This window comes from Cyprinus carpio, chromosome B18 (assembly GCF_018340385.1).
Source record: "Cyprinus carpio isolate SPL01 chromosome B18, ASM1834038v1, whole genome shotgun sequence".
In the NCBI taxonomy this organism is placed as follows: domain Eukaryota; kingdom Metazoa; phylum Chordata; class Actinopteri; order Cypriniformes; family Cyprinidae; genus Cyprinus; species Cyprinus carpio.
In genome coordinates, this window is record NC_056614.1 from 19,441,578 (window position 1) to 19,468,670 (window position 27,093).

At 36.5% G+C, this 27,093-nt stretch overlaps 1 protein-coding gene across 1 annotated transcript; it reads left to right on the forward strand.

The window, feature by feature from the left end:
* Positions 1-25,347, forward strand: LOC109109093 (DNA-directed RNA polymerase III subunit RPC2-like). The gene is given in 28 exon segments (XM_042744242.1): positions 1-216; positions 331-363; positions 826-882; positions 1,051-1,115; positions 1,345-1,420; positions 1,547-1,647; positions 1,741-1,832; positions 1,981-2,098; positions 2,193-2,301; positions 3,711-3,833; positions 6,188-6,337; positions 6,467-6,601; positions 8,756-8,917; positions 9,609-9,809; positions 10,654-10,816; positions 11,497-11,650; positions 11,786-11,860; positions 11,982-12,080; positions 13,142-13,269; positions 16,213-16,422; positions 16,585-16,743; positions 16,841-16,958; positions 17,381-17,523; positions 21,439-21,542; positions 23,521-23,687; positions 24,265-24,378; positions 24,539-24,712; positions 24,838-25,347. Coding segments are annotated over 28 exon segments (3,426 nt in total). The 5' UTR covers positions 1-150; the 3' UTR covers positions 24,968-25,347.
* Positions 25,348-27,093: the final 1,746 nt, after the last annotated feature.

Here is a 27,093-nt window from a genome sequence, read left to right on the forward strand (position 1 = left end):
TTGATGTTACACCTCACACTTTCACGTGTAGCTCAAACTTCCGTTCAGAGTGTTTTTCACCTGGCTACGGCGTGTGTGATGGTTTCCTAAATTATAAGCTATTATTCGTATTTATTTTGCTGTTTATTGCCATCACAAATAATAAGAGAAATGCTGCAGGAGGAGTTTGGGGAAATGACTCCCCAGCAGCTCGCTGCTCCCGTCGACACTGTGGAGGTGAGTGAATAGACGCACGAGTGCAATGTCATAATGCGCTATTAAAATAGCAAACGTTCTTATATTTGTTAGCTTGTTAGTTATGAAAGTCCCCTATCCTCTTTTGTATTGCAGGAAAAGTGGAAGCTGCTTCCAGCCTTTTTGAAGGTAAAATCAAGTTGCCAACGTCATCATGAAAATCACATGGATAGTTGATCTGTACTGACAACAGCGAGATTGTGCTGTTTTAAAAAATAAATAGTTAAAAACTATATTAAACAAATTTTTTGCATGTATAATTATTATTCAAGCAACTGTATAATGTCATATTAAGTGAGGAACTGCATACTTGGACTTAATTTGTCACACCACAGCAATATTTAAGTGAACTGCAAAAAATAATAACTTGTTTGGTTATAAAAACAAACGTTGATGGAAAAAAAACATTTTTAACAATTTTTTGATGTTGAATTGGAAAGTGATGTTCATTTTATTTGTCAGCTGTCTATACATGCTATATTCTTATGCATATCATGTATTCTTAACATCCAGCGAGAATTGTGTTAAATGATATTAAATTTACAGCCTCTAATGTCATATTCATGTCGTTATTTTTCTGTATTTATTTAGGTTAAAGGCTTAGTTAAGCAGCACATCGATTCCTTCAATTACTTCATCAATGTTGAGGTTTGTTGACTTATTTAAGGATGGTCCCAATCACAGAGTCCTCTTCATAATTTGTAAATGCAATACATTTATTGTCAGATGTGGTTTTTTTGACATGAGATTATTGGTTACTTTTATTTTGTACCACCATAACAATTTGATATTGATATTGTCTACTAATCTCTCCAGATAAAAAAGATCATGAAGGCAAACGAGAAGATCACAAGTGATGCTGACCCAATGTGGTATTTGAAGTAAGGATATTGTTGAATTAGACATATTTGTACATCTTTAGTTAGTTTTTTTTATATACGTTTATATCATTTATTAATGTTTTATTGATAGTGGTTAAATTAATTTCAGTACTTAGATTCTTATATATATTCTTATACATATTAGCTTTACTTCAATTACAGAATTCTTTTTTTTAATAGTTTGAGTTATCAATAACGTCACTGCTTGTTACACCTCATCTGTCTCTAGATATCTCAATATCTATGTTGGCATGCCTGATGTAGAAGAAAGCTTTAATGTAACCAGACCAGTGTCACCACATGAGGTAACATCTTAATCTGTGGCCTAAAGAATCTTCTCATTTAAAGCTAAATTAAAAGCTTTTTGAATAAAAAAAAAAGATCAAGACGTCAGTATTTGCTTATGATGATTATGCTTTTTAAAACACTAGTGTCGTCTGAGAGATATGACCTATTCAGCCCCCATCACTGTGGACATAGAGTACACCCGAGGCAGCCAGAGAATTATTCGCAATGCTCTCCCAATCGGAAGGTACCTATGTGTGGGCTAAAAGCTTAATATAATATATATATATAACACCTCTTGATATGTGCAATTTTAAATGCACTTTTTTTTTTTAAATAGGATGCCAATAATGCTGCGAAGCTCCAACTGTGTATTAACAGGAAAGACGCCGATGGAGTTCTCCAAGCTTAATGAATGTCCTCTGGATCCAGGTAGATAATCATAGGACTCCTCAGACTATCTCGGTGATATTTGATCGTTTGTATGCCATAGTTTGATGCAGATAATCCTATCTGAAGCTCATATGTGTGGGAGCAGGTCATGGCGCACAAGCATGATACAGGATTTGTCTGTGTGCAGGTGGTTATTTCATTGTGAAAGGGCAAGAAAAGGTCATTCTCATTCAGGAACAGTTATCCAAGAACCGCATCATCGTGGAGCAAGATCGCAAAGGTGCTGTGGGAGCCTCGGTCACCAGGTGCTGGAATTTGCTCTTCTGTTTAAGTAATATTAATAAGCTTTATTTAAAATTGTGTGTGCTCATATATCTGTCAATTATCTCTGATTTGTAGCTCTACTCATGAGAAAAAGAGCAGAACCAACATGATTGTGAAACAGGGACGCTTTTACCTGAAGCACAACACCCTCTCTGAAGATGCACCGATTGCTATTATCTTTAAGGTGAGAATGTGGTTAGAAATGGTGATTAAGAGCATGATGGTTCTGTATCTATGTCAGGTAAGTTGACGAAGAAAACTGTGTACTAACTACTTTTGCACTTCTCATGGTTTAGGTCATTGCACAGTGCAGTTTATAGCTGTGAGGCCACATATACTGTATCCAGCCAGCAGATGGTGCACATTGACAAAGAATACAGTGCAACCTGACTGAAAATAGACAAATGTAAAAGTATTGCTAAATACTATTGTTTCAGTGCCATTAAAATTGGGGTGGTTTATTTTTTTAAAGGAATGCATACTTTTTTCAACAAGGGTGTGTTAAATTAATCAAAAATAACAGTAAAGACATTTATAATGTTACAAAAGATTTCTATTTCAAATAAATTCTGTTTGTTCTATTAATCAAAGAAAAAATGGATCACATTTTCAACATAAATATTAAGCAGCACAACCTTTTGCAATCTTGACAACATGAAACGTTTCTTGAGCAGCAAATCAGCATATTAGAATTATTTCTGAAGGGTCATGTGACACTGTAGACTGGATTAATGACTGCTGAGTTTAACAGGAATAAGTTACTTAAAAAATATTTGTATATAAATTGTAATGATATTTAACTATTACTGTTTAGCTGTGACTATTCATAATGTAGAATGAAAGTTTCTACATTGATCCATTAGCATCTGTTTAATATGTCAGAGAGAATTCAGTGGTGATGTTATACTCTGATATTTTACTATTATTTGCCATTATGATATTCTAAACATCTATTGAAATGTGTCATTGATATGATACATTTGTCATGAAATGACCAAGTTTTTTTTTTTTTAAGGTCTTTTCTAAAGCATTTGATAATATTGGATTTTTTTTAACTAGGTTATTGTATTTCCTCTTCCTTTCTATGTATTTTTAATGATGTTTCTTCTGTTCTTTGACACAGTGTTAAATATCACCTGATAGTTGAAACATTTAATTAGAGCTCAGATCAGAGAACCTGGTCGCACTATAATAGATGTTTTTCCTAATACCTTCATCCCAGGCTCTCTCTAAACATATGGATCTGATTGGTTAGGGACAGGGTGAGGAGTAAATCAGCCATCGAGCTTGTTTGCTTTGCAGTTGTCCATCCACGGCACATTCCACCAGGATTTCCTTGCGACACAGCAGCTGTTCCAAACGGTGGAGACCTTTAAGCACTGTGATCCACCCAGTCCTGTTCCCACAGTCCCCTATTAGCATAAATAAATGTCATTGAGGCCAGTGGCACCGTATTCACCTTTGCATTAGAGCAGTGTTCCATATGCTCTGTTTTTTGTTTTGTTTTGTTAAATGCAATCTCTTTGCTGTAAATATACAAGTCTGTACATTGTGTTTCTTATTTTTCTTGAATATCTCTCTGTCATCCATCAGGCCATGGGAGTGGAGAGCGATCAGGAGATAGTTCAGATGATTGGCACGGAGGAACATGTCATGGCTGCATTCGGTCCCAGTTTGGAGGAATGTCAGAAGGCCCAAATATTCACCCAAACTCAGGTACCTCTGACAAGATCTCTGCCATCATTAAAAAGAGTAGTTTGCATTGCCAGTAAATGCATAACACATACAAAACAACAATGTAATGCTAAATATTATTAGAAGTATTACCAAATGCATTCGACTGCATGACCACTGAATGATGCTGAAAACTTTAAAGCTTTTAAAAACCAGGTATCCTACTTTTGAGGTGTATTATCAAATGCTGAGGCACAGTTTGTTGAATCTGAGATGTATTATTCATTGCAAGACTCAACAATGGGTCAGCAAGGACCATATCTGCATCCTAGCAACCTGTGTCTGAGCGGATGTGAATGCCTGTTTACGTGGTCGTGACATTGTGTGGGCCTCATCAAAGGTCTGTTAATGAGCCGACATGTGTGCACCAATTGACCAGAGCAGACCTCAATTAGATAAGAGGTGTTATTAGGACTGAGAATCGGTCAGGAGTTTGAAGCTAGATTGAAATGAAGGATTTATGACTGCCAAGGGCAGCCTTGCTTATTGTATTTGAACATAAAATTTTTATTTTTATTTACTGCTAAATTTCCTGTAATATATGCATATTTCTTACTGTTTGAAAGTTTTGGGGTCAGTAAAATTTATTTTTTTTTTTCTTGAAATGCATACTTTTATTCAGCAAGGATGCATTAAACATCAAAAGAGACAGTAAATACAATTATAATTTTACAAAAGATTTCTATTTTAAATAAATGCTGTTCTTTTGAATAGGATCATGAAAAAAAGTATTACAAAAAATATTTTCATGAAATATTGAGCAGCAACATTGAAATTTAAAAGTAAATTATAATTAGTACATTTTATATTTTTATTATAATTTTATATATATACTACCATTCAAAATTTGGGATCAGTAAGATTTTTAATATTTACCGAAGTTTCTTGTCGTCAAGGCTGTATTTAAATCAAATCAATTTGATTTGATCAAAAATACAGAAAAGACCCTGTTATTTTGTAAAATGTTATTGCAATTTAAAATAGCAGTTTCTATTTTAATATACTTTAAAATATAATGTATTCCTGTGATGCAAAGCTGAATTTTCAGCATCATTACTCCAGTCTTCAGTCACATGATCCTTCAGAAATCATTCTAATATGCTGATTTATTATTAGTGTTGGAAAAAGTTGTGCTGCTTCATGTTTTTTGGAACCTGTGATACTTTTCTGGATTCTTTTATAAATATATGTAAAAGAAAAAAAACAGCATTTATTTAAAATGGAAATCTTGTGTTACGATATACACTACCGTTCAAAAGTTTGGAGGCATTCCTTTTTTTTTTTTTTTTTTTTTTTTAAAGTAGTGAATACGTTTATTCAGCAAGGATGTGTTAAATTGATAAAGTGTTAGTAAAGACTCATATTGTTAGAAAAGATTTTAATTTTAAATAAATGCTGTTCTTTTTTTCTTTTTATTCATAAAAGAATCCAGAAAAAAGTATCGCAGTTTTCAAAAAAAAAAAAAAAAAAAAACAGGAAGCAGCACAACTGTTTCAACATTGATAATAAATCAGCATATTAGAATGATTTCTGGAGGATCATGTGACACTGAAGACTGGAGTAATTATGCTGAACACTTAGCTTTGATCACAGAAATAAATTATATTTCAAAGTATATTAAAACAGAAAACTAATATTAGAAATTGAAAAATCTCACAATATTACATTTTTTTTTTTTTGTTTTTTTTATAATATATATAGAGTCTATTTATTTAAAAACATTTTTTTTTTGTTATCAAAAACTTTTCAACGGCAGTGTATGTATGTATGTATGTGTGTGTGTGTGTGTATGTGTGTGTATGCATGCATGCATATAACAATTTTAGGTACTGTACAAGATTGCAATATTTTGACTTGTCCAGGGAGTTGTGACATTATAATAAATCATAGCAGCTAATGCATTTCTCACAAGAGTTTAGCATAGTTTAGCATAACTTTTGAGTGGTACTTGTCAATCGCGCATCGTTCCATGGCTAGTGGGTGGTCTAAAGGAGAAGCCTAGTCTGTGTGACCTTTGACCTCTAGTGTAGAACAAGTTGCAGGCTCAGGTGTGTGTGTATATGCATGTGTCTGCAGAGAATGGAGGGGTCCAGTTCTCTGGTACCCCTTTAGTGAGCCAGTGAACCCTGCACCAGCTCGGTCACTCCAGATTAAACGCTTTGATTTGATGCGTTTAATCTTATTAATTGAGGCTCTAAAACATTATGCTTTTCATTGTTTATAACTTAAATCTTCATAACACACTAGAATAGTGAAACACTAGTGAAAATATTTGTAAAAGAAAATTGTTAATTGCATCTTAATGACTCGTCTGTGTGTACTTTGTTTCCTTTCAGGCACTAAAATACATTGGTAATAAAGTGAGGTGTCAGAGTATGTGGGGCGGCCCTAAGAAAACCAAGATGGAAGAGACCAGAGAGCTGTTAGCTTCTACTATCCTCACCCATTTTACCTGTATGACATTTTAAAATGAACTTAAAGTGCCCGTTATCCCCACATCCTGAATAATTTTGTCAATGCCTTCAGTCTTCCTTTAATTGTTTTTATTACTTGATATGCAGTTAAATCAGAGTATAAGTAGTTTGTTGGACCCGTCATGTGCTTGTGTCTCCCAGGTTAAAGAGTTTAACTTTCGAGCTAAGTGTATCTATCTTGCTGTGATGGTGTGTAGAGTGATTCTCGCTCAAGGGGACAACAAAGTGGACGATCGTGATTACTATGGAAACAAACGTCTGGAGTTGGCTGGCCAGGTATCTGGTTCTTAGAGACTTGTCATAGCACTTGCATATTGCTCTTTTGTTGATTTTGATTGCTTCCATCGTCCTCGCTTGTAAGTCACTTTGGATAAATGACTAAATGTAAATCTGCACATAATCATTCATTATTATACATAAATTATTAGTTTTCTCCAATACAACTACAGCGACACATGCATAAAGTACTCAGTTCTATAGCAGTTTAATACAGTTAAATTTAAATGTTTAGGGTTAGTAATATTTTTTTGTTAAAAGAAAACTTTTATTTTTTAACTTTCTATGTGTCCTGAAAAAAATGTATCATGGTTTCCATAAAAATAATAAGAAGTGCAACTGCTTTCAACATTGATAATAATAAAACCATTATTTTAAATTATAATAATGTTTCCCAATATTACTGTTGTTACTATAACTTAAAAAAAAAAGGCAGAATAAATAAATGCAGCCTTGGTGAACAAAAGAGCCTTCTTTTAAAAACCCCAAATGGTGTTTTTTCTGCAACCCTGCTCTTCAAAATGTTGATGGGTTCAGAAATGGCGTTTGGTTGGTTTATTGAGCTCTGTTGTTCATATGAGAGAAGTAGGTTTGAATCTGGTCTGAAAAATATCTTGCACCTTTCATTACTATCAGTAAAAATTAAAAATGTGTTGCTCAGTGTCGCATTCTGCTCAAACCTCAGCTGCCTTTTTTGTGCCTAATGTTTCTAACTGCTTGGCTTCCACACAGATGAATATAAGGCTCATGAAATATCACTTTAGAAGAAAGTACAATGTGTAGATCCACTTTCCATCCATCCATCCATCGCTCTCCTCCATCCATCTCTGTCTGTCTTTTCCATTCATACCCCCTCTAATTCGATTAAGAATGACTGGCAGCCCCTCCAACCTCAGGCCATTAATTATGATAATGCTAGTGTTTATTTATCTGTTTTTATCCACCCATGTATTTGGGAGCTGAAATAAAGATTAGTGCGCATAATGTTTGTTAGGATCTCTTTTGAGATTGTCGCTCCTGTACGGCAGATTTCATATTACATCCTGGACGTGGGTGCCGTCTCGCTTGTGCGCACCGACATTTTTTGTGCTCTTGTCTAACACAACTGATCTCTTTTTCTCTCATTAGACACACTGTTGGCCTCTTATGAAACTGATCAGAAGCCAAAACCAGCAGATACAGGCTTGGCTAGCGCCCAATCCCTCACCTTCCCTTTTTTTTCTACTCTGCTTGTCATTATAATACCGTCATTATTTTCCCAGTGCTTTGTTTCATCCACACCCCCATGCTTCTGCCTTTCCCTCCATTCCCAGCCGGCCCGCTTTTGTTGTGGGCGAGATATGTGGCAGCAACGCCCGACTGCAGCCCAGCCAAACTCAGGGATTTCTCCTCTTTATTATAATTTAGCCCGACTATGACAAAAGAATAGCCGCCTTGACTGGAGCGATTGAGCTAATCCACCAGCCCGACTGTGATAATGTAATTACCGCTGTCTTAAGTCCTTTAATTTCCCCCCGCCTGCACTGAGGTGGGGTCTTTATGTGTGTATGCGCTTGCTTACGATAGTGTGTCAGCGATGCAGAGTTAGTGAGTGACAGGAACCCTTTCAGTGGGGCTTTACACGCTCATGCACTCTTTCCAACACCTCCAATCTCTTTTCTCCTCATTTACAATTCCCTGACATTCAACTAATTGGCCTGGCTGGGCTGCGGAAGCTTAATTTCATTATCAATTTTCGGTGAGGATGTTTATTTTTGCGTATGCAAATGTGGCGCAGAAGGGGAGGGGCTTCTATTGAAGAAAATCTGAGAGTGAGAGGCCAGGTCAAATTCATCAGAACGTGGAAACACCTGTTTATTAAATCTGGGATAAGAAGATGGAGAGAGGGAGGGCTAAAGCCAGATAAAGTTAATAAAAACAAGTTATCTGGAAAAGACGGCGCTCGTGATTCAATAGACTGGAGATGAAGTCATCTGTTGGCTGTCCTTTTTCTTCTTCTCTTTTCTGTTGATGTGATAATTACTGTTGTTAATGACTGGATTGTGAATATATGACGATGTGTTGTGTTTGCTAGATAATGCACTAGTTTTGTTTAAGTTAGACTGAGTTTTGTACCCATTTTAGTGAATCACACTTTGTTTCTGTGTTCCTTAACTCCTGTCTCTGCTGTTTGAGGATCTGTTTAAGAAGTTCAACTCTGAGCTGAAGAAGATCGCTGACCAGATCATCCCTAAACAGAGAGCAGCTCAGTTTGATGTGGTGAAGCACATGAGACAGGACCAGATCACTAACGGCATGGTTAACGCCATCTCTACTGTGAGTCCAGACACTCAGCGGTCAATCTGTAACTGGTTCACAGGGCAAGACAAATCAGGAAGTGTCCACCTGGGATGCTTTTTAAACAGTATTGCTGAAGTTTCCATGTTCGTTCAACTATCCACTTCACTGCAATTGTTAAAAAACAAAAAAAAGAATAAAAAAAACCCTTACAAAAATTCATTAAAAGTTTAAAGATCATGAAGCAAATTCAGACTAAAATTTTGACTGTTAGTCTATGTAATTCAAGATTTGCAGCACAGTGTTATTTTATTAGTATTTATAGACTATTGTAGTTTATATTATATTTTGAGTTAGCTTTGTTTTTATATTTTAAGTTTTCATTTTAGTTTGTGTTTTAGTAATTTTATAGTGTTTTGAAATTTTATTAGTCTTTTTATGTTTCTATACAGCTTTAATTTATTTTTGTTTTAGTTCTTTTAGTAATTAAACTTTCATTTAATCGCTTAGGCAGATTTTCTAATTTTTTATATGTTTGTTGTTGTTAAGCTTAAGTTTTGCATCTTATATTTTTTATTCAGCTTTGTTTCAGTTACCAAAAATGTTTTTTCAAATAGGTTTAATTTTTAATTTTTTTCATTTCATTCAAGATTTAGTTAACAATAAAAAAAAAAAGACTGCTTGTAAATTACTAAATGTAATGTCCTTTTTTTTTCTTCTTTTTTCTTAGGGGAACTGGTCCCTAAAGAGGTTTAAGATGGACAGGCAGGGTGTGACTCAGGTTCTCTCCCGCCTCTCCTTCATCTCAGCCCTGGGCATGATGACCAGGATCTCCTCTCAGTTTGAGAAAACCAGGAAAGTTAGCGGTCCTCGCTCCCTCCAGCCCTCCCAGTGGGGCATGCTGTGCCCCTCAGACACACCTGAAGGAGAGGTCAGTGTCCCTCATTTAGAGAACACCATCATTTTGTCTGCATCATCAGTAAATGCTTAAAGGGATACTCCACCCCAAAATGTAAATTTTGTCATTAATCACTTTACACCCATGTCGTTCCAAACCCGTAAAAGCTACGTTCGTCTTTGGAACACAATTTAGGATATTTTGGATGAAAACCGGGAGGCTTGTGACTGCCATAGACTGCCAAGTAAGTTACACTGGCAAGGTCCAGAAAAGTATGAAAGACATTGTCAGAATAGTCCATCTGCCATCAGTGGTTCAACCTTAATGTTATGAAGCGTTAAGAATACTTTTTGTAAGCGAAGAAAAAAATAACGACTTTATTCAACAATTCCTTTGTCAACAGTCTCTTCTGTGTCTCTCCATATCACCGTATGCTGCGTATGCTCTTCTGTATCAGCTGCGCCACAAGGATGCGCTATTTCTACATGTATTTAACTTTGATTTGAAAGAAAACAGCACATCCTTGTGGCGCGGATGATACAGAAGCCTCCCTGATTTCATCCAAAATACCTTAAATTGTGTTCCGAAGACGGACGAAGCTTTTACGGGTTTGGAATGACATGGGGGTAAGTGATTAATGACAAAATTTTCATTTTGAGGTGGAGTATTCCTTTAAGTGAAATTTTGAAGTATAGGCACACTACTTCTTTCCATGCAAAGAAAGTGCACTCAATTATACCCCTTACATTTTATTTTATTTTTTTCTTTCATGGAAAAGAGCAGCAATAGCCACTGGAAAACCCATAGTGGTTTACCACTGATTTATTGTGTTTATTAAAGTCATTTAGATTCTCACAGCTGTGTGATTGTTGTCTAGGCTTGTGGTCTGGTTAAAAATCTGGCTCTGATGACCCACATCACTACTGACATGGAGGACGGCCCCATCGTCAAGCTGGCCTTCAACCTGGGAGTGGAGGACGTCAACCTTCTGTGTGGAGAGGAGTTGTCCTACCCCACTGTCTTCCTCGTCTTCCTCAACGGTATCTGCTCACACAGGCAGAACAAAAGCTAAACAGCACATTCTTCCCCTTTTTATTTTTCAAGCACATAGACGGGCTACAGGCATTTGAATAATATTCAAATGAACTTCTGTCGTTCCACAACTACAAAAGGGTGTGCCATTGATTACCTTTTAATGTCATGTCACAGAAAACTCACCCCACTAATTAATTCATGTATATGTTTTTCACAGCGCTGATAAGTTACAAATTACACAGGCTGCCACTGCGGCTAATTAATTAGCAAACACAGCAGGTGTCAGTGCATAAATAAATACAATCCCTCCCAAGTTAATCCACAAACATGCTTGCCTACAACAACATTGAGGCTGTGTATGCATCTGGGTGGCACCATAGTGGGCCTCTTATATTGCTCAAACAAGCCAAAACTTTTTCTTTGAAAGTGCATAAACTGCTGTCGCACATTTACACATGTAAATCTTAATTAGTTTATGGTAGAGCCTTTTTTCCATAATTTTTTTTGTCCATGAATATACCTAGGCTCCAAAAAAAAAATACATATATATAATTTTCAGTTGTCATTCAGCATAACCGATATAATTATGTAAAAATTTAACAAAATACATACTCTGACCTGTACTTATTAAAATATATAAAAGAAAATATGATCAGAAAAAATATTTTAATGTGTTCCTTTCTAGGTAACATTCTTGGAGTGATCAGAGAGCATCAGAAGTTGGTCTACACCTTCAGACTCATGCGTAGAGCAGGTTTTATAAACGAGTTTGTATCCATTTCAACCAATTTGACCGACCGCTGCGTGTATATTTCTTCTGATGGGGGCCGTTTGTGCAGGTACTACAGAGATTTTTTTATGTCACAAAATTAAAATCCTTTTGGAATATAAACTCTTTTAAAACCAGTACCCGATGTTGTTAGTTGCCTTATATTGCGCAGACATTTGAATTGCATTCTGTGTGCTCCTGGCAGACCCTACATCATTGTAAAGAATGGACAGCCAACTGTGAAGAACAAACACATTGAGGAATTGTCTCAGGGCTACAGGTGCGTTTGAAGCCAATCAATATTTGGAAATTACATTTGAATGGAAAGTTCAGAATGTAGATTTTAGACTGTCTTATGCGTGCCTTTTCATTGTGTTCTTACCACCCACTTTCCCCTGTAGAACGTTTGAGGACTTCCTTCATGAGAGTCTGGTGGAGTATTTGGATGTAAATGAAGAAAATGACTGTAACATTGCTTTATATGAGCATATGATCTCCAAGTGAGTACTTCTAAGCCACATAATTCAGGCCCTTCAGGCCCTTAAAGTATTTGGACACTTAAACCATTATCATTGCAATAGAAAACAGATTTGAAAAGTGTTTAGTTAAAAAAAAAAAAAAAAAAAAAAGTATAATATAAAAAGTAAATGTTACCTTTGCCAGCAGGTGGCAGCAGTCTTAATGAGTGAGTCATTTATGTGTTATTAGTATTTTTTAATATTGTTTATTGTTGATAGGTTGGATAGTATGCACATTGGGACGCAGGGCTTGCGTCTTTTGTTGTCTAATGTAACGACTCGGTAGGGAAGCTTAATATATCTGTACCATATTCATTATATCAACTTTGCAGAATTTTAATAATGGTATATCTTTTTAAAAATATATATTTTGTATTAAAATGTTTAATATGTAGCTTGATTTTAATTGATGTATCTCTTGATACTGGAAATTTAATAACATGCATTCCCATATTTTTATTCCTATATTTAGATTACCTTTATCATTATCTATTATTCTCTTAAATCTTTAACTAAAAATGCTAATAATTAAATTATTAATGCTGTTAAATGTAAATGATCAAATCCCAATACGAGTCTGGGTTTTTCATATTGTACATTATAAAGCTGTGATGCCTAAATTCACTTTTTTAATTTTAAATTATTTTATTTTTATAGTTTTATATTTATTTTTTCAGAAAAATATTAAAGAGTTTTATTAACAGCAGTATCATGATAATAATTATTTGGTTATTATTAGCACTGGCCAGAAAATTGTAATTTATTTTTAGGAACATAGTTAAGAGTTTTATTATCAGCCATAACTAATAATTATTAGACATAATAATTATTGATTTATTATCAATATTGGCCACAAATAATATTGGTGCCTTTCTAACATAACTTTTGGACACCTTCATATCCAAACAGTTCAAATACTCCTTAGAGCCACTATATATGGCATCCATTAAGACCCAAATATAGATTTCTTATTAAAAAAAAAAAAAAAAAAAAGAGGTTCTTCTGAATATACGTGCTTGCTGAGCAATGTGTGTTTTATTCAGGGACACGACCCATTTGGAGATTGAACCGTTCACGCTGCTGGGGGTCTGCGCTGGTTTGATTCCTTACCCTCATCATAACCAGTCCCCCAGAAACACCTACCAGTGTGCTATGGGCAAGCAGGCTATGGGTAAGACTACTGCAGTCTCCATCTCCAAGCGTCCACTTCCAAACACACACTCCTATTCACTCACAGACACACTCACTTTCACACTGGCATTCAAAACCTTTGACACGCACACCACATTCTGTATGTATGTGGACATCAAACATCGCCTGCTTGCGTAGTCCCGCTTTTGTGAGTGTGTGTGTGTGTGTGGAGACCTTTCCCTGCCAGTGTCTCTGAGTGTCATTAGGCATTCATTGTGTCCTGAGCTCAGTGTGCAGAGCAGGGTTAGTGTGCTCAGCTGCACAAGAGGGAAAGAGAGCACACACACTCTGCTGCCCTGGTTACCAAAACTACTTAAACCTCTCCTGGCCACCACCCCCATTACAAAACCACTGAGACTGTGACTATATTTGGCCCAATATCCTAGGCCTTGTCTTCTTTTTTCTGGACGGACAGCCCCATACATGTGCAAATCCAGTTGTGTGTCCCCATCCCTTTTATCACACACTGTGTGCTTGTACCCTGATTGTAGAGTAATAGCATCTGACAAATGTCAAGGCCTCAAGGGATGGTGGCTATTATACTTTAACATCATCACCCCCCCCCCCCCATCAACATCCCTCAGACAGTCGGTTAAACGTGATCAGATGTGCATTAACTGTTTCATATAGTTTGAAAAGCATTGAATTGTGTTGCAGCAAGTTAAGAAAACCTTAGTGGTAATTGTAAAGGCCTTTCTGGCAACAGTGAAGTTCTGTATGTTCACATTTGATAATACAGTAGCTATCATGAAATAATGTACAATGGTTTTGCAATATTTATTAGTCTTGGATAATGTTAAAAATATTTTAGTATTAGTAGATATTAGCATTTTAAGCTGTACAAATTAACATTAGTTAATGCATTAGTACATATATTAACAATGAACATTTAAAAAATAGATAAAATGGATATCTTAAATGGATATTTGCATTAACAATAGCCTAAAATTTTAAAGTATTGTTCGTTATTAGTTCATTGTAATACATTATTTATTGTTAAAGGGATAGTTCTGAAAAAATTGTAAAATTATTATTATTTATTCACCTCCATGTTGTTCGAAACCTGTATGATTTTCTTTATTTTGTGGAACATAAAAGATATTTTAAGAAATTAAGAAGTCTTTTTTTCCATATAATCTATATGTTCATAAAATCGAAGTCAGTGGGGTCCAACATTGGTTGATTCCTCGTGTTCTTCAAAATATATTCTTTTGTATTTTGCAGAAGAAAGTAAGTCAGATAGGAACGACATGAGGGGAGAACAAATGACAGTGTTCAATTTTGGGTAAACTGTTTTTTTATTGGTTCACCCAATGTTGCTACGTTATGTTGGTCAGAGTAGTGTTGTTGAAGGGATAGTTCACCAAAAAAATTTAATTCTTTAATTACTCAACCTCATGTCATTCCAAACCCGTAAGACCTTCAAACAGAAATTAAAATATTTTTGATGAAATCTGTGAGCTTTCTGACCCTGTATAGACAGCAACACAACAGATACATTTAAAGGGATAGTTCACCCAAAAATAAAAAAAAATTGATGTTTATCTGCTTACCCCCAGGGCATCCAAGATGTAGGTGACTTTGTTTCTTCAGTAGAACACAAATTATAATTTTTGAACTTCAGCTGTTGCAGTCTCTCAGTCTACAATGCTTGTCATTGGTGGCAGTGTTTATAGGATATATGAGAGAGAGTGAAAAGAATGCACAGATAAATACAATTTGGATCGTGACGATACATTGATGGGTAAAGACTCAAAACGTTTGGCCTGTCCAAGAAACTGAACAGTATTTGTATAGTGTTGTGTTAATTTTTTTTTTTATTTTATTTTTTTTTTTACCTCTGATTCACACAATGTCCAAACTGTTAGAACTCTTGTGAACACGCTTCACAGCAGCCTGCATCATCATCTTCTTCTTGCTTTATGGCGGATCGCAGACTTATAAGTGCATTACCGCCAGCTATGTTCACAAGAGTTCTAACAGTTCAGACATTCAGTTTCTTGCACAGACCGATCGTTTTGTCTTTACACATCAATGTATCGTCACGAGCCGCAGGGTTTAATTTGGATTTTTCTGTGCATGTTTTTTTTTTTTCTCATAGATTCTGTGACCATAAACAAGCATTGTAGACTGAGAGACTGCAACAGCTGACATTAAAAAATCATAATTAGTGTTCTACTGAAGAAACAAAATCACCTACATCTTAGATGTCCTGGGGGTAAGCAGATAAACATCAAATTTTCATTTTTTATCCCTTTAACTATCCCTTTAAGGCCCAGAAAGGTAGTACAGACATCCTGAAATTAGTCCATGTGACATCAGTGGTTCAACCATAATTTTATGAAACTACAAGAGTACTTTTTGTGTGCAAAGAAAAAAAAAGAATTTTTTTCAACTATTTTTTTCTCTTTTGTGTCAGTCATGGTTGTGCGTTTATGAGTGTACCATGGTGCTGTCGTGAACGTGCATCAAAGACTGACACAGAAGATAAGAAATTGTTAAATAAAATTATTGTCCTTTGTGCACAATAAGTATTCTTGTAGCTTCATAACATTACAATTGAACTACTGATGTCACATGGACTATTTTAATAATGTACTTACTACCTTTCTGGGCCTTAAACGTGTCAGTTGCGTTGTTGTCTATACAGGGTCAGAAAGCTCTCCATTTTCATCAAAAATATCTTAATTTGTGTTCCAAATATCAACGAAGGTCTTACTGGTTTGGAACAACATGAGGGTGAGTGTAAACTATCCCTTTAAACACTCATAATATATTATGACATTTATTAACCAGAAAAGTGGCAAAAAGCCCAAAATAAATAATATTATATAAAAATTATTAATTTATACACCAAGGCAGTATTTTGCATCTTGTTCGACCCTTTTAAGTGATGCCTCATTTCATCACTGATTTTGATCAGGTACTATTGGCTATAACCAGAGGAACCGAATAGACACCCTGATGTACCTGCTAGCGTACCCACAGAGGCCTATGGTGAAGACGAAGACCATCGAGCTGATTGACTTTGAGAAGCTGCCCGCAGGCCAGAATGCTACTGTGGCTGTAATGAGCTACAGTGGCTATGATATAGAAGATGCCCTGGTGCTCAACAAGGCCTCTCTTGACAGAGGTAAGAGCTAAATAACTAATGCTGAATGCTTAGATTCATTTAGTTATCGATAAGTAGCATTCTGAAGTGACTATATTAACTTTCCAAATGAAATTGAGAATGAAATCTGAAAAATAATGTAGATTTCCATTGTGTTCTCTTTTGTTCGTTGTCTTGTATTAGGCTTTGGTAGATGTCTAGTGTACAAGAACGCTAAGTGCACCTTAAGGCGGTACACTAACCAGACCTTCGACAAAGTGATGGGTCCAATGCTGGATGCGGAAACACGCAAGCCCATTTGGAGACACAGCATCCTGGATGCTGATGGCATCTGCTCGCCTGGTAAGACTCTTAGAGAGAACCACATTTCAGCCGAATAATGTAGACTATATTGATTTAAGGATATGTAATGATGTTTTATATGTCACATCCCTTACAGGTGAGAGGGTTGAAAACAAGCAGGTGCTGGTGAATAAGTCAATGCCCACCATCACCCAAACGCCACTGGAGGGCAGTGCCCAGCCAGGCCAACCACAATACAGAGACGTGCCAGTCACGTAAGAAACCATTTGTCTGATGAAATGAAATTAGAATCCCACTGTGCAATATTCCAGCTGTTTTATTTGAGATAATTAAGTAAATTTTCTAAAAGCCACACAAATACCCACTTTCTTCTTTCTATAGGTACAAAGTTGTTTTTTTGTTTTGCCCAATAGCAAACAAAATGCATATGTCGTTCTGTAGGTACAAAGAAGTTGTTTTATTTGCCCAGTAGCAACCAAAATGCATACATTTTTCTCTTTTTTTTTTTTTTTTTTTGCATAATAGCAACAAAAATGCCTACTTCATTCTGTAGGTAGAAAGTTGTTGTTGTTTTCCGCAATAGCAACCAAAATGCCTACTTTCTTCATTATGTAGGTACAAAGTTGTTGTTTTTTCGGCAATAGCAACCAAAATGCCTACTTTCTTCATTCTGTAGGTACAAAGGAGCGACAGACTCCTACATTGAGAAGGTGATGATCTCCTCCAATGCTGAGGATGCCTTCTTGATCAAGATCCTGCTTAGGCAAACACGTAGACCAGAGATCGGAGACAAGTTCAGCAGTCGACATGGACAGAAAGGTGCCATAACATCCTTCCTGCCTTTTCCAAACTGGCATCTTTTCCTCTGCTTTAGTAGATACCAACATATGAAACCAAATTCCAGCACCGTGCCAAAATGAACACAATAAACCCGTCTCATTAACGAGTGGGGAGAGATGTTACTAAACTTGATGTCCCTTTTATTTTCAACGCCCAAGTTATATAGTCTCATCTGGCCCTCCCATTCTCTTCAACTTTTTTTCCGCCTACCGTTTTTCAATTAATTAGCTTTTTGTCCCATGCCAGACTATGCAAATTTATTACAGCAGCGCAGTCCTGGGAAAGTGTTTACAGCCCCCATTGTTTCTGAGCACCTCTGCTGAGAGAGCTGGTCAGTATGATGTTTTAATCAGAGCGTTTACTGGCGCCATGCATAATTCACTCATTTCATTAGCAGAGGTCGTCCACTGGCACTCATCACGGGACGTGACAGTGAGGAGGGGTCAGGGAGGGGTTAGCCGCAAACCGCCCGAGATGCTATTTACTGCTCTTTTTAAAGGAGCTTTTGGTATTTAAAGGAGCAGGCAAGTGTCGGTGGACCAGGATAACACAGGGCAGCTAATTGTTGTTGTGAAGGATAGTGCCGTTCTCTTGAATGTCTTTTGTGCGTTTAGAGGCGGGCTTTTATTGAACGGTCCCACTTGGAGAAGTTGAGCTGTTTTCCAGAGGTGCGTGACTGCGCTGCCAACCACACAATAACATTCAGTGGGAATAAATTTACGTTTCTATATTCCTTTGCAGTGTTTGTGGTGGGTTAATTAATGCATTGCCAGTGTGCACACTAAACGGGCACTTCAGGTGCTTTTTTTGTTGGAAAATTTGTTTGAGAGAACGCTGTACTTCAAAGAAAGAGATTTGGCTACCTTTGGGGCAAAAGAAAGCCCATTAAAGACGTCCCACCGTGGTTTGGAGCCATTGGCTTTCAGAAAGTTTCACGGAATTTTGTCTTGCTCATTTTAAACCCCTCCCTCATCCTGCGCCCCCATTCTGACCAGCCTCTACCACCCTCATAAGATCCGGTCACCGGAGAACGATAGGTTAATTATTTACCGGTGACCCAAACACACACCGAAGCGCACACACACACACACACACTCTGATACTCACACAGCTGTCTTGGCAGGGTCCATTGTGCGAGCCGCCACAGTGGGGCTGTGTAGCTGGTGATGGAGGACCATGGACTCTTACTGCTGTCCTGCTTTTCTTTGCTGATTTCATGCCTCTTTTATCATTCACTCTCACACAAAACAAACAACACAGAGGATGTGTGCTATGGGAACCGCTCTTGCTTACCTCTCTGCTTCTGTTGTGCTCTTGCTCGCTTTCTGTGTTCTTGCAGCAGGAAATCCTTTTACCTGCTAGGGCTGCTACTAACAGCTGTTTTGATAATTGATTTATTGCCTAGATTTATTAGATTAACAATTATTTTCTTAAAGGGGTCATATGATGTTGCTAAAAAGAACATTATTTTGTGTATTTGGTGTAATGAAATGTTTAAGGTTAAAAAAACACATTATTTTCCACATACTGTACATTATTGTTTCTCCTGTATGCCCTGCCTTTCTGAAACACGTCGATTTTTACAAAACCCATCATTCTTTGTTTTTTTGTGTGGTTTGTTTGGAAAGCTATGTGTTGTATTGTTGTTGGGCTATTATGTGAATTGTGTTACGGAAATATTACGCCCCTCACCATACTGTGATGCCATCTCCTGGCACGATGAGATAAAACCGATTACAAACAAAGCATTTGTAGCATCCAGTGGGGACATAATTACTGATTATAATGACTTATACTGTCTTTTTATACATTGTGTTGTGTTGCATCGCGCCACATAAACATAAAACCATGTCTGCATTTGTGATTGGAGAAATTACAAACAGCAAGCGCTACTCTACATTGCTCAAAACTGACGTTTGAATCATCAGTGGCAAATTATTGAATATTTGGGTCGAACTGTTCTGGAGCAGTGTTGTCAATACAACTTAACCACTGATTTCTAGTCGTGTCCTCTTTTGGAAGGCCAAACAAAGTAGTTTCGCTTTCTCACAACAACAAAACACAGCGTCACATATGGTGGGCTTGAGTGAGCGGAGGCTGGCTTGAGAACAGCGCGGCCTGCGGGGAACCACATGTGCCGACCCTGGGCTGGACCCCGCTTTGTCCACAGTGAAGGCTGATCCGGCGATTCACAGTGCAAAGATGATGTATTTCCTCAGCAACCAGCACGGATCAGCTCTAGGCATGACGAAGCGAATACCGTCCTCTTTTGGAAGACCAAACTAAGTAGTTTCGCTTTCACAATGAAACACAGCATTTCCACAACATGGTGGCACGGCAACAACAATACTACAGCGAGAATAAAAGTTATGCCGCCTTTCTTTGCGTGAACATTTAGGCGGCGTTATGAAAATCTTCCCACATTGTGACGTAGACGTGGGGGCATGATAGAATGAACCATTTTAGTGGGGTGTGGTTGACGCTTAACTTTTATAAAGAATATCTCTTTGGATTTGAGACTTTAGTCTTTGCAGCTTTAAAGGCCTTCTTTATGCACCAAGAGCTTATAACACTCCAAAGAGAGAGGAAAAATTGAAATCGCATCATATGACCCCTTTAACTTAATGTTATTTGAGTATTTGTTCTGTATTAAAATATGCAAATTCTACTACAGTTGAAAAGTTTGGAAGATAAAATCAGCAAGGACGCATTAAATTAATCAAAAGTGACAGTGAAGAGATTTACCTGGTTGCAAAAAAAATTTAAATGCTGTTATTTAGAACAACTTTCTATTCATCAAAGAATCCTTAAAAGAATTATCACGGTTTCCAAAAAAAAAAAAAATTAAATAAGCAGCACAATTCTTGATCAGATCAGATCATTAATTAATTGCAGCCTAGGTGAGCATAAAGAAAAAAATCAACCAACTCCAAACACTTGTACAGTAGTGTAACTTACAGTTTGGGTGGCATAATCAAGTAAACTACTGATGTTGTTGTTGTTTAACTAATTAGATTTTTTATTAATTTTTTTGTTAATAGAGCAAAAGGAACATTCACTACTGTGAAGTGACATCTATAATAGATTTTGTTTTCTAATTACATTATCTATTTTTTGCGGATTCATTGTTGCATTGCTTTAGGTACTTATTTTGGTCTTACATTAAACATTTAACCAAAATATTGAGTTATCTAATTAAATCTGTGTAAAATTATATTTATATAAAAATATATTTTTAAATATTGATATATAATAATCCTGATCCTAGTATATTTCTAGTATGAAAAGCCGATATAAGTGTGTTTGTGTGTGTGTAAATTTTTTAGATATATAATTTTGACTACCTAAGTTCTTCTCAAGAGTCCAGAATTTTCTTCTTTTTTTTTTTTGGCTTATGGATTTATCGCTCTCCTTAGTTCTTTGTGTGCTCTATGGTAAAGGGGAAACTATGGGTGTATAATCCCCTTCTCACTGTCCAGCTTAGCACCTCTCCTCACTTCCTGCCCCTGTTCTTCTTTCTTTTATCACTTGCAAATGGCCCAATAATGTGTTTGCTCTGGCTGCGGGAAGAGTGAGGAGCTCCTCTGTAAACATTTACACTCTCACTGACTGCTTTGGACCACTTTCACTCTGTCCTGCAGTCTGAATTTCCAATGGTTCCACTTCAGCAGACCTGAATACGTCTGCTTTGTAGGCCTTTGGACTAGATGAAAGTTACACAGACCTCACACTTTCTCATCAGGCATCTGTTTGTGACTGAAATCACTCAAAAATCAATTAAGTTTTACGAGAAAGGTCAGCTCTGACAGGGTAGAGTTTACATTTCTTGCAGATTTGAATATAGGGATGTCTTTGACATAGCTTTAGTAATATGGGATATTTTTTCTGTAACAGGTGTGTGTGGATTGATCGTTCCTCAAGAGGACATGCCCTTCTGTGACTCGGGAATCTGCCCTGACATCATCATGAACCCTCATGGTTATCCCTCCAGAATGACTGTACGTCCTTTCCCATCATAAAATTATATGATGTTTATATTTGAATGAATGTACCTGTTCCAGAGATTACACTTTTGTGGTTTTATGTAAATAATTTAAAGGTGCTGTATCTAAGTTTTTGACTCTACTGGAGCATAAAAATACCATAATATGTTTGCAGATATTTAAGAAACATGCTAAGTTAACAAATTTGTTTATCTGAAAAACAATGCTACAGTCAGTTATTCTCCTTTGAAAATGTGCGTACTGGGCCGGAATGTCGGTCTCTGTTTTAGTTTGTGAAACCCGCCCACTGCCGGTTTACCCAATTGTATTTCGGCACCCCGGGTTGCCAGTTGGCGGGAAACACTGTATATATAATTTCAGTCATAGAAGCTGGCAAACAAAAGTGTTGGTTTTGTCAATCTGGCAACCTGCCTGTGCATGAAGTCTGGGGAGGAGGGGCCAGGTGAAAAAAAACCCTCTCCAATATTCTGAATTTGGAATGCAATGCCTAGTTCAACCACTTGGTGTCGATCCTACATACAGCACCTTTAAACAAACCGTTAAATAAGATTCATAATTAATATTAAACTTCAGAATTTAAAATATGCTTTGAATATTTCAGGATTTAATTCAGATGCCTTATTACATAGCTTTCTAGAATACTTTATAGAATACCCAGGCAACTAATGAAAATCAAGATTTAAAGATATTTGTGTGTTAATTAGCCGTGAAATAAGCAGGATAAAGTACTAAAGCTGGCTATTTTGCAGTAAATACATATTGCTTTGGCAGGAGATTTTTTTAAATCAAATACTTCTGGCTCAGATTTTAGTGTGTGTTTTCTGAATGGTCTCATTATGCACACTACCATTCATAAGTTTGAGTTTTTTGTATTTTTGTTTCTCTTATGCTCACCAAGAATGCGTTTATTTCATACAAATCTGATAAAGCTGTGATGGAAAAGCTGAATTTTCAGCAGCCATTACTCTAGTCTTTAGTGGAATGATTCTTCAAAATCATTCTAATATGCTGATTTGGTGTTCAAGATGAATAGAATGTTCAGAAGAATGTCATTTATTGGAAATGGAAATCTTGTGTAGCATTGTAAATGTCCTTGCTGGTCACTTTTGTTAAATTTATTGCATCCTTGCTGAATACAAGTATTAATTCCTTGTTTTATTTATATATATATATATATATATATATATATATATATATATATATATATATATATATATATATATATATATATATATATACACACACACACACACACACACACACACATACAAATACAAACATACATACATACATACATACACTGAGCGGCAACCTCCCGCTCGCTCTCGGGAAGCCAACAAGGAAGTGACTAAAACTAATTCATGGACTGGCCGCTTGAGGCTGGGTGCAAAAGGGAGTCAGTCCCATAGACTCCCCATGTTAAAATGCCCAACTTTACAGCAGAAAAAAAAACATGTTTACAGCCTGGTTTAAAAAATTATTTTTGTCTATATATCTAATTTTGCCCTTCATGACAACTGTGAGGGAGCTGAATTTTTTTTATAACTCATCCGTTTAAATTATATTAAGCCTTAAAGTTCTGCACACTTAATTCTTAATTCCCCCACACTTTCTAATGTTGAACTCTGTGTTTGAGTGCACACAGCAGGCCATCATCTAGGAAATTGTTTGAACTGAGGAAAAGATTCCTCTCAGTGACAGAGAGGGGTCAAAGATCTTCCGGCTCTTTCTGTGAGTGACCTCAGTAAAGGCTACTGTCGTGCAGCGGTGCGCGACCTCAACATGATGTCACACTCACATTCACCAGCTGCAGTGTTAGGAAGGGAAAACTGGGCCATCTACACTGCTGCGTGGGGGAAAAGTTATCAGCTGCCTTCAAGGAGCAATTGAGCTTGTATCACATTAATGTTTAGAATGTGCATCAATCTTAGAAAGCAAGCAATCAAATGAATAAAGCTTTGTTTTACTTCAGGTTGGGAAGCTGATTGAGCTATTGGCTGGTAAAGCAGGGGTGCTGGATGGACGTTTTCACTACGGCACTGCCTTCGGTGGCAGTAAAGTGAAGGACGTGTGTGAGGATCTTATTCGCTATGGATACAATTACCAGGGCAAGGATTATGTCACCTCGGGCATCACAGGGTAAAAACTGTTCTTTAGCATCCCTTTTGTTCATAGACACATTTATATTTCAGCAGTACAACTTTGCTGCACAGTTGGGTTATTAATGCTTCAGATTACACTTTACAATAAGGTTCATGTTAACACATTAGTTAACTACTTTAGATAAAGCAAACTAACAATGAAAAATACTTCTTACACCTGGATTAATCTTAATTTTAATTTAAAAATTTACTTATACATAATTAAATCAAAAGTTGTATCTGTGAACATTATAAAATGGACCTAATCTAACAAGAACCAACAAAAAACTGTTGTATTTTTATTAACTAACATTAACAAAAGGATGAATAAACACCACAACAAATATATTAATATATTATATATTATAGTTAATGTTGGTTAATGCATTAACTCATGTTTACTAATGGAACCTTATTGGAAAGCGTTACCATGCTTAATTTAATATTGATGTTAATAATTTTGAAATGAACAGTTACGTTTTACGGTTTATAAGTTTTCTTCTCTATTGCAGATTACTGTAAAAAAAGGTATTTATTTTATATATATATTTTTTTTTTTTGTAATTGGCTCTTAGGGAACCTCTGGAAGCCTACATCTACTTCGGTCCAGTCTATTATCAGAAACTGAAGCACATGGTGCTGGATAAAATGCATGCCAGAGCACGTGGTCCGAGAGCAGTACTCACCAGGCAAGAAATGCAAATATATGTGTTCTCTGAAATTTGATATGTAATATTTATTCATTAGGGTAATACATTGTTCATTATTCTGGCTTTTTATTTTTATTGTAATTAAAATCAAATTAAATTTTAATGAATAAGTGCATTTTTTTATGTTATTGTAATGCAGGCAGCCCACAGAGGGTCGTTCTAGGGATGGTGGTCTCCGTCTGGGAGAGATGGAACGAGACTGTCTCATTGGCTATGGAGCCAGTATGCTGCTGCTTGAGCGACTGATGATCTCCAGTGATGCTTTTGAGGTGGACGTGTGTGACCAATGTGGCTTGCTGGGATATTCAGGATGGTCAGTATAATCCATTACTGTAGTGATTTTTTTTATTTTATTTAAATGTTATTTCAGTATCAATAATAATGTAGTCATAAGTGCATCAAAGGGATTTATTAGTGAGATTTTTCTGTTTATTGCAGGTGTCATTACTGCAAGTCTTCGTGCCATGTGTCGTCTCTACGAATTCCATATGCCTGCAAACTGCTCTTCCAAGAACTGCAATCCATGAACATCATCCCTCGCCTCAAACTGGCTCGATACAACGAGTGAAGGCGAGTCATTACAGCAATTCGCCAAAGCTTTACACGCAGGGGAGTGATACAGTATTGTTAAGGACTGCATAAAACATTTGTTTAAGCTTCACTTGAAACGTGTTCATTTCATTTTTGTTAAACAGCTTATATCTTATAACTAAGATATTTTTTTGTATATATATATATATATATAAAAAGAAGTGCCTGCTTGAATGTAGGTTTTTTTTGTTTTTTTTTTGACTTGAAGGGAATTATGTGATTATTGGTGTTCCCTCTAGTTTACAGTATGTATGTGTGCTGTCTGAAATATGTAGATTTAATTGTTTCAGTTTGCCTTCAGAATGGTAAGGTTTGCTTTTCAATAAATAAAATAAAATTTGGTTTTGTTGCATCTCATGACATTTGTCTTTTTTTTTTCTTTTTTTTTTTATGAGCGATGATTAAAGTATTGGGGGTTGAAGTATTGAGCAATCTTGATGAAGTGTTAATGTGACAACACTGACAGCAGAAAGGAGCTTGTTGTTACATTGACCACCTTCCCACTTTGCTGCTTTTTTTTATACACTAAATCATCCACTATTCAGAGATTGCTCCCACCCACCAAGCAGCCGTGGAAGGCTTTGATTGGAAGAATGCATCTCACATCGGTAGAATGGGCACTGACAGTGCGGCTCACTCGCTGGTTGGGGGGGTATAAGGGTCTGAGGGTGTCTCTTTTGGCCGGCTGCACCTGTCCTAGCTAATGAGGGGCTAATGAGACTGAGAGTAGACGAACAGAAAAAGGAAGTCTTCTGAGGAGACGATGCAAAGATTCCCTTCCTCCTCCCTCCTTTCCTTCACATCTTTAAAACTGTAATTAAGGAAATTTTCATTGATGTTTGCCTCTCACTCGCCATGCACTTCCCAGCTTGTTAGAGGTGCTGGTAAATCCATACAGTTTCAAATGAAAGCTGGTATACTGGCCTTCAGATGAAGCTCTCAGTTGGTCATTTTGTTCTGTTTCTTTGAAGATTTGTAGTATTAGTTCTGTTTTATTTATTGTTTACTTATTTTCAATATGAGAGGTACACTACTGTCAAACATTTGGAGTTATGATTTCTTTTGTATTTTTAAAAGAAATTATAAGAAGTCATAAGTTTTCTATTTTTAAATGTAACTTATTCCTATGATGACAAAGCTGAATTGTCAGCAGCCATTACTCCAGACTTCAGTGTCGGTCAGATTATCATTCAGAAATCATTCTGATTTGCTGCTGAATATACTTGTGCTGCTTAATATTTTGTGGAAACTGTAATGCATTTTTTCTGGATACTTAGATAAATAGAAAGTTCAAAAGAACAACATTTATTTGAAACAGAAATGTCTTTAACCCTACTTTTTATGAATATAACATGTCCTTGCTGAATAAAAAGACTCATCTTTAAGAACAAATCTTAGTTACCCCGAACTTTTGAACAATAGTGTATGTCTAGACAGCAAACTGGAAAACTGAGCCATAGCATAGTGGACCAAAAAACAGCTCTTGCCAAAAATAGACAATATGCAAAGATGCTATGCTGTAACAACTGATGGCTCAGTGTTGGTTTGCTTATGGCCCCCAAAAATAGCATTGCATTAGACGAAAAAATATCAAACCAATGGCATCTGCAAAGAAAATTAACTTTAATTCTTTGAAATTACTTTGAAGTTCTCAAGTTCACACAGGGGAACATGTACGTCATCTTAGAATATTTTACACTAACATTTGGCAAATGTTTTGCTCAATGTTCTTTCTTTTAAATAATTGGCAGTTGGTTTGATATTTTTTACTTCCGTGTTCTAATCTTAAATTAAGCGTTTAAACACATTTTGGGGGCCACCGTACATTAGTTCCATCCAAACCTCGGATGACAAATATCTCCAGCTGAAGTCCTGCCACCTCACAGCGAGGAGCCCGTCCTGGCACTCCTTACGCCTGCGCAGTCGATAGATGTAGGAGCGAGCGTTCCTCTGCCATCCAGCAAGTGGGGAGCAGTTCCACCATAATCCCCCTTTCTCCTAGTCACTCTCTCTTTCCCCCGTGGTTCCATTCATATTCTAATCACAGCTTTCCCTTCTGCAGTTTGTAGGCACTCCATCAGAGCCCTCCCTGCCTCAGGCTCT